Source organism: Martes martes (genome assembly GCF_963455335.1).
Source record: "Martes martes genome assembly, chromosome: 10".
NCBI lineage: Eukaryota > Metazoa > Chordata > Mammalia > Carnivora > Mustelidae > Martes > Martes martes.
The window spans coordinates 97,959,031-97,970,078 of record NC_137898.1 but is presented as its reverse complement, the minus strand read 5'-3'; the positions used below and the strand labels follow the sequence as shown (position 1 = coordinate 97,970,078).

Below are 11,048 nucleotides of genomic sequence, written 5' to 3'. Positions count from 1 at the left end.
TAAGTTGGAATTTATAGTTCCTTTCCTACAAAAAGAAGACAGGATACTAGGATCTTAAGGGTTAGAAAAAAACCAAACCAGTTCACCTTCTCACCAATGAAGAACGGTAACAGGGCCTCCCAGCCCCTAGTGTTTTGCTTTCCAGCTTCTGCTCAAACTTTTCCAGTGAAAGGTGCTTGGTGTTTTCTGGACTTCGCCTGTTCTACCGATATACAGCACACTACTAGCCTATAGGAGGTATGCAAATGTTCCAAAATGTTTCCCTGGAAACACCCATTGGTTCTGGTTCTGCCTTCTTTAGCAGAGCTGCATAGATACACCCCTTGATACTGAGGAGCCCTGTAACCATCAACTACAATTATCATAGCTAATCTCCTCTCCCACCCCTGCCCAATACTCGGCTTCTCTAAGCTACGCAGCTCATACTCCCCTATGTTTTCCACACATTTTACTATCCAGGCTTTTGTATACCGGTTGACTTTTAGCTTGTCAACAGCCTCTATAAAATGTGATGCCAAGAGCACAACATAAATGTCAAATATTTCCTTTACTCATTATTTCTGCACATGGCCTGAGCCCAGCTCAAGACTAGAGGATCACCACTCCAACTCAATATGTTTATTGCCCAATTCTCTTAGCACCAAAAGCATTCTGCTTGCTCTGTGCCTCCACATGTCTTTAGGCTCTAGTTACCAAACACATGAATAAGAGCCAGTCCTCTACCTTTTGAAGTAGTGTCACGAATTCCAATTATTTCTTAGTGCCACCACCCACTAATACCAGGCAGAATGGTGTACTGTCCATTTATGTTCTTAGATCATGTGGGCAGAAATAGAATCAAGAGTCCTTTTCTGAAAATCTGTGAAGTCTACTGCAAACAGCGTTAAGAACGAATTCAGAACAAATTATTTACTCTATTTGGGATTACATGTAGGACGACATGCCCACCTTGGCTATTTTAAGATGTTTTTGTCCCTTCAGAATGGGCCTTTGTCTTTAATATACCCTAGTGAGTGTGATTTTGTCAGATCTTTACCAAGTCAAAATGAATTGAGGCAAAAGCCGAGGTAATTCAGACAAAATACTTCTTCAGGCTTTGATCGGTGCTGAAGGCCAAAAACAAACACTGCCATCATGCTATGTTAAATTGAAACTAAATTGTGTCTATCCTCCATATCATCACTAACCCGCTGTGTATAAGAAAGAAAAGGAAAACCAGGAGAACTTTGCTATTGAATTGTATGCCATCAATTTCAGGGAACACGGTCTGAAGAGAAAACCGTGCCCGTGTGGCTGGTGCTGCAGGTGCGAGCTGGCCAGGAACAGCCACAAACGGAGGACCATGACATGGCAGAACGAGCATCTTTCCATGTTTAATGCTCATGAATCAAAGATACAGCCATTCCCTGGGCTCCAGGATTCATTCGTTCTGCCTCCAATCAGGCAGAGCTGTGCCCTCGCTGACAATGTTTCCTATTTACCTGCCTTTTCAAAAGATCATAAAATGTGCCGAATCTGCTTCTCTCAGAGCCAAAATAAAGCCTGGCTTCTTCTTGTGAAGACAGAAGAAAGACCTAAATGTCTTGAGCTTTTGTGTTTGTGTTAAGTATCTAATTAAAAATTTTTTAAATGTCCTCCAAAACACAGTATTTTTACTCACTTTAAAAAGATTCTCCCCAAATCCCTTTTAGTAGCTCTTCTTTCTAGTATTAGAAGAATGGGAGATTCTCCCCTCATGTAATGGTATCTACTCTCCCTTCCAAGTCATCACAAATCACTACCCACCCCCATAACCAAGTCTTTGGTCTTATTGCAAAGCACTAGCCCCAAACTCCTGCCTTAAAAAGGTACTGTCATTATCTGAACAGGGAGAGAGGAGAAAGTGAAGTGTAGATTTGTTTTTAATAGCACATCTACATAATTTAAAATCAATGGGCGAGGTGTTCATATAAAGTGATAGAGGCAAAATGCTGACCGGTGCATTGTTGGAAGAAAAACAGTGTGTTGGACAAAGAAATGAATAAGGAGTCAAAAAAAGAATTTTTTTGTTTTTAGTCTTGCTTTAACTTCAGCTTGTACTAATTTCATAGGTGGATCCTTCAGGCTTGCCAACCCTCGATTTAGGTAACTCTGAAAAGGAAAACTAGTCTTTGTTGTCTAGGACTCACTAGATCTTGATTGATAAAGAGCGCTTTGGAAAATCCAAACAGCTCTACAATGCTTATGTTTTCAAAGCAGTAACTTGGTCTCCTAAATAATGCCAGCTGGATAGAGGTCTCACCCTGACACTTATCTTTGCCTAAATTAATGTTTCCTGGAACAAACCTGTGGGGGGGGGGGGAACAGAAGGAAAGAAGAAAATGAAAAATTTCCTCGAGCTATATGCATAGAACTTAAACCTAGAGGAATATTTATGATTCATCCTTTTAGAACAACAAAGAGACAAAAAAGACTAACTGTAACCCAAGCTCACACAGTCATAGTCTCTATAATTATTATTCATCGTTCGAACCCAAGGGTCACGATTCTACTTAGCCACACAGTCTTCTCTAGCCTTTCTGGGCTCACTTACCTAAATACACAACCAGAGCCAAAGGAAGATCGGAAGCGAAGCTCTCCTCTGGCAGGTTGCTAGACCTTATATCTGATAAGTATACCGGGTGCGTAGGGTCATCACACAGTTTGCGTAATTTCAAACTCCAGATATCAAGGGCGCTCTGTCCCTTCGGTATTTGAGAGTCAAAAAAATACCATTTGCAGTGACTTTTTCCACATAGGTGGAACTCAAGACCATATAACGATTAAAAACAGAAAAATCGGAGTGGGAGGGACGGGATCGGTCAAGTAAAGGTTATTAGCCCTGTTAGCTCCTTTGGAAAACAGGACACTGCCTGGGGTGTAGGGGAGGGGGCGTGCGCGGAGGAGGACGCGTTAACAAACGATTCCCGGAAACTCGGTTCGTTCCCAGTTTTGCGCGGCGAGCCCTTTATTATCTAAAGAGACTGCAAGCCCGAGGAAGAGAATAGGAGACCTCCTAGGGGAAAGGGAGAGGGGCGACGCGCTGGGCCAGGCTCTTGCCCCACCGCAACAGTCCACACGCCGGGGCACGTCCGGAAGCGGATGCTTGCTTAGCTTTAATCTCGCTAAAGCGCCGCATTCCCTAAAATGCAACAAAAACGAGCATTTCCGCACATAGCCCAAGGAACACTCACTTTTAAAATATCAGTAGCCCACGGGCCGTGTAAGAGTTGCGGGACAGATGTAGCCAGGTCGGGAGGCAGAAACTGCTCGGTAGGTTTTCCTGTCCAAGTTTCTCGCCGCGCGTGGGCGCCGCTCAGTATTGGGACTGGGGGAGGCGGGGCGTGTAGAGCGGGTGCCCCCGGGGGCCACAAGCTTAAGGGTGCCAGGGTGCCGAACCGGAAGCTCAGGAGGGGAACAGTGATGGAAGAGGATGGAAGCGCCGCCCGGAGGAGGGGTTGTCGCCATAGTTTTTGAGTTAGAGATGGGTAGTGCGGGAACCCCAGTGGAAGGTTTGTGGCTAACAGCGCGCGAGTCTGTCCGGCAAAGACAACTTAAGCATTTGGTTGTCGTTCTACCTGGATCCCCGCAGAGCGGACGGCCCACACTCCCGGTCCCTTACCTGCAGCCAATCGGTCTACCCAAGGAACGGCAAAGGGTCCGGGTGGAGAGGTCTCGGAGCCTGGACAACGGAGCTGGGGGCAGGTGGCGGAGAGGAGAGGGCCGAGAGGGTCTGCGATCGCGGCGGATTTAGAGCCCAGGGTCCAGCTTGCGCCACTTAAGACGCGGGGCGCGGGAATGAGCTAACGCAGGTGCACGCTCGCCGGGCAGGGAGCCGGCGGGCGGAAGGGGGAGGAGGGCGTGGGCCACGGGGCGCCGCGCGGGTTGGAGGGTTGACAGGTGTGTTTTGTTTGTCTTCCAGGAGCGGATCTTCAAGGCCCGCCCCCGGACCCGAGTCCGAGCGTTCCGCATCCCGGAGGGAACCGCGCCCCGCCCCGCCGCGTGCTCCCTGCCTCCCCAGCCACGCGGCTCAGAGCACGTGCGGCCCTGGGCCCAGCTCCCCCTCGTCCCCAATGTCCACCTCGTCCTCGGGCTCGGTCAGCACGAAGGGGCCAGCAGGCAGGCCCAACCGAGCCTCTGCACCTGCGGCCTCGGAGCCGCGGGGGCTGCCCTCAGGGCTCTCGGGCCCATCTGGCGCTTTGGGCTCGTCCTGACTTTTCCTCAGTTGCTTTTTATGCTTCATCCGCCGGTTCTGGAACCACGTTTTCACCTGATTTCAGGGAGGAAAAAAAAAAAATACAACCACGTCATTCCTTCAGACTCGTCGTTACTAGGATCTGAGAGATGGCTGGGGGTTAGGAAAACGGACCGCAACCCATTCAGAAATTATCCAAGAGCTGTGAGAGTCTCATCCTTGGGTTCAATCACACCTGAACTGCTCGCAAGTTACCGTGTTCGGCTGAGTGAGAATCAAGCATCCTAAGGCTCCTGGAAGTAATTGTCCAAAATAACGATCAAGGACAAAATGGTGTGCTTAGTTAATACTAATACTGTTATCAATTATAATTACAAATAGTAAGTGCTGCGTGGATGAGTCTCCTTTATGTTTAACTTACATTCCCCCCATTTTGGCCTCTAAACACCTGGTCTTGCTGGACAGGAAGATGAGAATCAATCTTGCTGGTTCTCATCAGAGAGAAAAGTCAGGGGCGCCTGGCGGGGCTAACGATTTCCCAGAAAGTTGGGCTCCCAGGTACAGAGAATATAAGAGAGAGGAATTGGAGGAGGGAGTTTGAAGGTTGCAGGTGAACAGAATCTGGAAGATGAAAACAGTTCTCCCTCTCAAAACAGAACAATAAATTGGGCGCTTACGTTACAGGGGGGAGTGGGGAGGCTGGATTGGAGGACTTGCGTCTGTGAGGGAGATTAAAATAATAAGAAAAAAAAAATCCCTGTGTGGAGTTCGCTCAGGACAAGAACCCGTCTAGTCTCTTATTTTACGTCGGACCAGGGTTACAGCCCGGATCGGAGAGGAGAGGCGGGGCGGCAGAGAACTAATCGTTAGCAAACTAGGAGCGCTCATCAGGAACGCCGAGGAGTTTCTCCCCCCTGTCCAGAACTTGCTCGAGCGATGATGCTTCCGTAAGTCTGCCCTGAGGTTGGAGGTGTCGGTACTTTCACTAAGGATCTTTGGGGAAGCCTAGAATAAAGGGGAGGGGGGTCACTCCCACTCGAGAGCTCGGCACCGGGTGCAGAGGTGGTAGGACTTAAGGGGAGAGGAAAGAGCGGCGGCGATCCGAACTGCCCCCCTCGGGCCCACCTGCGTCTCGGACAGGCTGAGGGCCGTGGCCAGCTCCACCCGCTCTGGCGTGGACAGGTAGCGCTGGATCTCGAATCTCTTCTCCAGGCCGGAGAGCTGCGAGTCCGAGAAAACCGTGCGAGCTTTGCGGCGGCGGCAGTGCTTCCCGGGAAGCTCGGTGTGCTGGGGGTGCGGGAACAGCGCCGGCACAGGCACCCCTGCAGGGAGAAAAGCCGCCAAGTGGGTAGAGCGCGATCCCCGGGAGCCACCTCCGGCCGCACTATCCACCCCCCGTCCCCGGCGCCTCCCTCCGTTTCTTGCCTCCGCTAGTCCCCTCGTCGCCCCAGAGCTTCTCCAGCCCTTCTCCCAGGAACCGCACGGGAGGGGAAATAAAAAATGACAAGAACAGCGCTTGGAGATCTTTATCAGGCAGGTCGTGTAGACCTACAAACAATAAATAGTAAGTCAAATGGAAAAAGAAAAATTTTAAACTGGAGGCCTTAGAGAACGTCTTCTTGGAAGGACTCTTCGCAGTGTCTGCCAGTCCTCTGTAGCGCGTCGGAAGTTTTCTTGCAAACGTCGGCTGGCCCAGTAGCTGCTCTGCCCAGCCATCACTCTACCATACCGCTAAGGACACTCTGTGTAGTTCTGGGACTAGTAGAGGCATGAATGTGGCCCTGCTTCCCAACCTAAAAAACACCTTTCTCTTTCCTGAGCTCCCGCCTGCGGCCAAAGGGAACAGATCAAAACTCTCTCATCAGGAGCTTTTCAGAAGCAAGAACCGAGGAGCAATTCCCGCCTGGCACGTTCCATTATCAGTTGCGGGGGACGCTGGAGACCTCATCTCTAATCTTATCTTCATCCTTTTTCTTATTCTTTCTCTCCTTCCACCCTAAGCAGAAGCACTGAAGCACTTCCCTCCCTCCCCCCCACCCTCCACCAGGTCAGGGGAGACTTCTCTTGTCTTTCCTGACCTCTGCAGGCATTATGGTGTCTGAGACACACCAAGTAAACTGCCACAGGCATCAGTTTGTCAGTGGGATGGGGGGGCAGTGGAGGAAACAAGCAATTCTGGCATCCCAGGCTTTTGGCCACTGCTATTTGGGGGGAAGGTGGGTGCAGCCCAGAATAGGCTGTCATGGGCCAGGGAGTGAGGCCAATACCAAGATGAACACTAACATGCAGGCTTCCACACACCTTCTATAATGGCCCTGCCAACCCAGTGCCTCAGAATCTGGGTTTTACTGCTTCAAAAAACTTTTAGCTTTTGTCCTAGATTCCAGAGCATGCATTTCACAAACTGTCTCAGGGGTTTCCACGGCCCTGGCGGAGACGGGGTTGTTTTCTCACTTGCACTCTGCATCTGGACTCAAGGAATTATTATACTGCAACTGGAATGAAAATGTCGTGTCGAAGAAAGCACGAATGTGTCCTTGTAGAGAGCTGCAGAAAACATCTGGGTATTTCCTCACATCTCCCTGTCCCAACCACTTTGCTGGCCCTGGTCTTTGTCATTCATGGAAAATCAAAATACTTTGGCGTGGGGCTCCAGCTTCACCAGCAACCGGGGCATGGGCAGCTAAACCCCAAGATTGTGAGTTAGACAGTGGGAGTGCAGAGGGTTAATGAGGAGCGGTGTCCCTCCTCCCCCCGCCCACACTTTTTTTTCTTACCCTTTTCCCCCTGATTTTGGTCAGGTCAAACCTTCAGTCCTCAGAATATCCCAAACCCTTATTCACTTCTAAGCCGCAGCAGTATATCCGCGAATGCTCGGCGCCCGAAAGGAGAGCGCTGGACCCGCTGGAGCCTTTTGAGTCAATGAGCTAGAAAGTGGAGTTCTGCTTCATGGAGGGGGGGTGGTCACGGGTCTCCCCTAGGGCAAGGGGAGGCAGAGAATCAGGATTGAGAGCTGGACCACAGTGACCAGGAAGACCACTAGGAAAGAGACTGAGCACTATCCACCAAGAATATTGTCAAAACCTCCAGCCACCTCTTGGCTAGGAAGGTTTCCTTCATTATAAAGCCTGTGGAGAGACTGCAACTTATCCCCATGGGTTGGCAATGCCTCAAGGGAGCTCTGCATGTTCTCACCCATATATCCCCAATGTTCCACTGTCACTTAGGGAAGGAAGCTGCCAAGCCAGGCCAAACCAGCTCTGGCCTTTCCTCAGCTCTACCACAAGCTTAGGGTCTGCACTGGGAGACCTGCTCTCTCGCTCCCCAAACCTTGAGTCCCCTGTTACTTACCCGAGGTGGTGAGGAAATAAGGGTGGTGATGGTCTCCCTTATGCAGAGGGTGATGGGGGTGAGGAGCCAGGAGGGTGGGTGTGGGCATGAGGGGGTAGCCGTAGTCTAGCAGAGGCACCCGGGAGGCCAGAGAGCTGGCGAAGTGGTCAGGGGCCATCTCCCTTAGTGGCTTGGGCTTGTGCAGCAGGATGTCCTCAATGAAGAAGGACGTGGGCCTCTGAGAAGACGCTGGGTGTAGAGGGGCGGTGAAGTTGAGGTTCATCTTGAGCCAAGCGTCTGTCACAGGGTGAAGGCCGGGGACGAAATGTAGGAAGCAAGCGGTCTCAGCAAGCCTGGTCGAACGCCGACAACCACCCTCCGAGGCTGGGAAACCCCGCGGCTCTCTCCGGGGCCTGGGCTACCCCGGGCGCTGGAGAGGCGAGAAGACAAGCTCCTGGGTAGGTTGGGTCTATGTGTAGAATTGGCAGCTTCAAGAGGGGAGCTGGGAGAGCCAATGGCAAGGCTGCCAGCGGCGGAGGGGAGGGTGCGGTGGGCTCGGGGCGGGGCGGGGAGCTGTCCGCCGTGCTGAATACGACCGGCCAGGCCCGGAGAGAGCGGAACAGACAGGGTCCTTGCTCCTACGAGGTTGGTTTCACTCCCTCAATTTGAGGGTTTTTTTCTTTTTCTTTTTTATTTCCTCTCAGGTATTTTTTTAAGGTTTTATTTATTTATTTATTTATTTGACAGAGAGAGAGAGAGAGAGAGAGAGACAGTGAGAGAGGGAACACAAGCAGGGGGAGTGGGAGAGGGAGAAACAGGCTTCCGGCTGAGCAGGGAGCCCGATGTGGGGCTCCATCCCAGGACCCCGGAATCGTGACCTGAGCCCAAGGCAGACGCCTAACGACTGAGACACCCAGGCGCCCCTCTCTCAGGCATTTTTAAAGAAAGCTAAAAAGAAAAATTCTCTGTCATTCGACAGACTTCCTTTAGAGAGCAAAAAGCACTTAAAGGGTCTCAAAGCAATAGGGATAAGGCATTTGGGCCTGGGTTGTCCAAGTTTAGAGACTTGCTAGCAGGATGGAGAAGGGAAAAAGTGACGAGCAGGTCCATATTTGCTACACCCAACTTCAGTTGCTGGCTGAGGCATGGAAGGACTGTTGAGGTAAATAAAAAAATGTTGATGACCATAACATTCTTTCCTTCAGTTATAGAGGGTGGTATGAGTAAAGTTTTATCTACGTTAATTTGGTCTGTGTAAGTACGTCCAGAGCTAGTTCTTAATGCCAGCCTCCATCTCCTCTCAAATGTCCTTTACTTCCCCATCATCCCACTCACACAGCTTTCCTATTTCTGTCACGCTACCACTTTCAACCTTAACCCACCAAAACAGTTGTCCTAGACTTTTGTCTCGTGTTCTTTCTCAGTCTTTCTTCTCATTTCCCTCCCTCCCAATCTTTTGGGGGTTTTTTTGTTGTTGTTTTTCCCCCCTTTTCTGTTTGCCTCTTTCTAATCTGTCACATTTATTTCCCTGGAGTCAATTTGCTAAAATTAAGGTGATCATCTACAGCACAGCAGGGGTAATTTCAGCTCGCATCTCTGAAAATTGCTCTAATTATTGATGTTAAACTCGGGGAAATTAAAAGAAGCCACTTCTCTTCCATCTCCCCATTTTTAAGCTCTAATTTGTTGAAATCTAGTCGTCATCACAATTCCAATCACTACTGCTAATAGTAAAAGTGTTTTAATAGAGACTGAGTCCTCACAACCCATGCTATTAGATAATTAGAGGAGGTGTTAGAAAGCCAAGTGCTAATCCTTGGGCGCGAGGGTAGGATTTCCATCTGATCTAGCAGGTAGAACAAATTAATTACCAGAATCAATTAGGCCCCAAACTACAGTGTACAAGGAAGTGGGAGCGTCGTATTCCGTCTGGATGAACTGGTAAATGGTAAACAGATGAGGAGAGTGAGAGGAAGGGGGGAGAAGAGAGGAGGTAACTTTAAAGTAAGATCTTGGCAAGAACGCTTTGTCCCCGGAGTCTGAACTGTGATTTCTTTCTTTCTTTCTTTCTTTCTTTTTTAACTGATTATAATGATTAAGGACTGAAAACCCGAGAGCAGGCAGCCACAGAGAGGGAAAAGAGTAGACTTTCAGGGGTCATCCCTCCCTCTTTAGCCCTGGTCTATTGATCTCCCGCCGCAGGGCTAGAGGGAAACCGAAACCAAGGGGACTTGTGAAGTGGCGCTGGGGGTGACGATCCACACTTTACTGATGCCCACTTCCCTGTCAGTGAGAAGAGCTTACCCAGCAAGTGAAAACCAAGCTGTCCTGTCCCCTAAGACCCTAAAAGCCATGTGGCTACTGAGGGCGTGGTGGGTGTACAACCAGCCTTTGGTCTCGGTAAAGAGCCTAGCTGTGTCTGCGCGTTCCCTACACTCAGTCCCTACACAGACTGTGGCTACAGTTTTGCACCCAGTCTTGGGGATGGGATTTCAACCTCATTCCAGAGCTGAAACTATTTCTGTTTCCCAAGCAGAAGCTGAAGAGATTACTGAATGTCCCTTTGGGAACAGGGGCAGTAAAAAAAAAGTCTTTGGGTGACTATTACCTTGGAGCCAAGGCACTGCAAACCCTTTCTCAGAATTCTGCCTTACACAGGTAACCAGAGTGTTCTCGGGATCCAGAGAAGGGGAGGGAAGGGGCAGACCTCCTGTTTGGTCCTCACCCTTCCCACTATTTCACATAGGCTGCACTCAGCTCCCTGCTCACCCCCAAAGCTAAGGCTGTGTCTTCAGACCCGGTCCCTGGAGGAGACGTTCCCCTTTTTCTAGTTTGGCTGGCACTGGGACTTGCCTTCCAGAGCTGAGAGCTGAGGGCCACCTAGGGAGACTTAAAGGCATTTCCCTCCGGAATCCAGTTATACTGCCTTTGCCACGACCCCAGCAGGAACCTAAGAAGTAAGAGACAGAGGGAGAGAACAGGATAGCTAACGGAAAGCCTTGAGGACTGTAGGACGTTTCCTTCCTCTTCCCATTCCCCTTTCTGCAACCAAGGGAAACAAAGCTCGGTTGCTGAGAGTCCCAACCGCCCACACCAACGCAGTTCCCTGCGGAGGCGGAGGCGGGACCGCGGGATCGGAAGTGGAGGCGGAGACAGGGATTCCTCAGTCGCCACCCGTTTCCCAGAGGGAAAATCCCTTCTTCCAGGATGCTTAATAATCACAGCTGGGGGCTGCTTTGGGGGTTCTGGGACCTGACCCCTGCCAGCAAATAGGCAAGCTGTACAGGCAGGTCTTGTCTTGAAGTGCCTGTTGGGTCCTAGCCTCAGACTCCTCCTAGAGCTGTGGCCCACACACTCAGGGAAATGGAAAAGTCAAGAAAGCTGGTAAGTTTCTCTGCTGTGGAGTTACTGCACAGAATGGTGGAGAAACACTAGGATCACCAGAACCCATTCTCTACGCTCCCCTCAAGGCCCCTGTGTGGGCCATCCTACTTCTGCACTGGAG

The 11,048-nt window shown here is 50.4% G+C and overlaps 1 protein-coding gene across 1 annotated transcript; it reads right to left on the bottom strand.

The window, feature by feature from the left end:
* Positions 1 to 4,048: 4,048 nt before the first annotated feature.
* On the bottom strand, positions 4,049 to 7,826 carry BSX (brain specific homeobox; the record flags this gene model as incomplete). Its single annotated transcript, XM_080816901.1, has 3 exons — positions 4,049 to 4,288; positions 5,339 to 5,535; positions 7,565 to 7,826. The coding sequence occupies 3 exons, from the start codon at positions 7,824 to 7,826 to the stop codon at positions 4,049 to 4,051; spliced, it is 699 nt and encodes a 232-aa protein (XP_080673027.1).
* Positions 7,827 to 11,048: the final 3,222 nt, after the last annotated feature.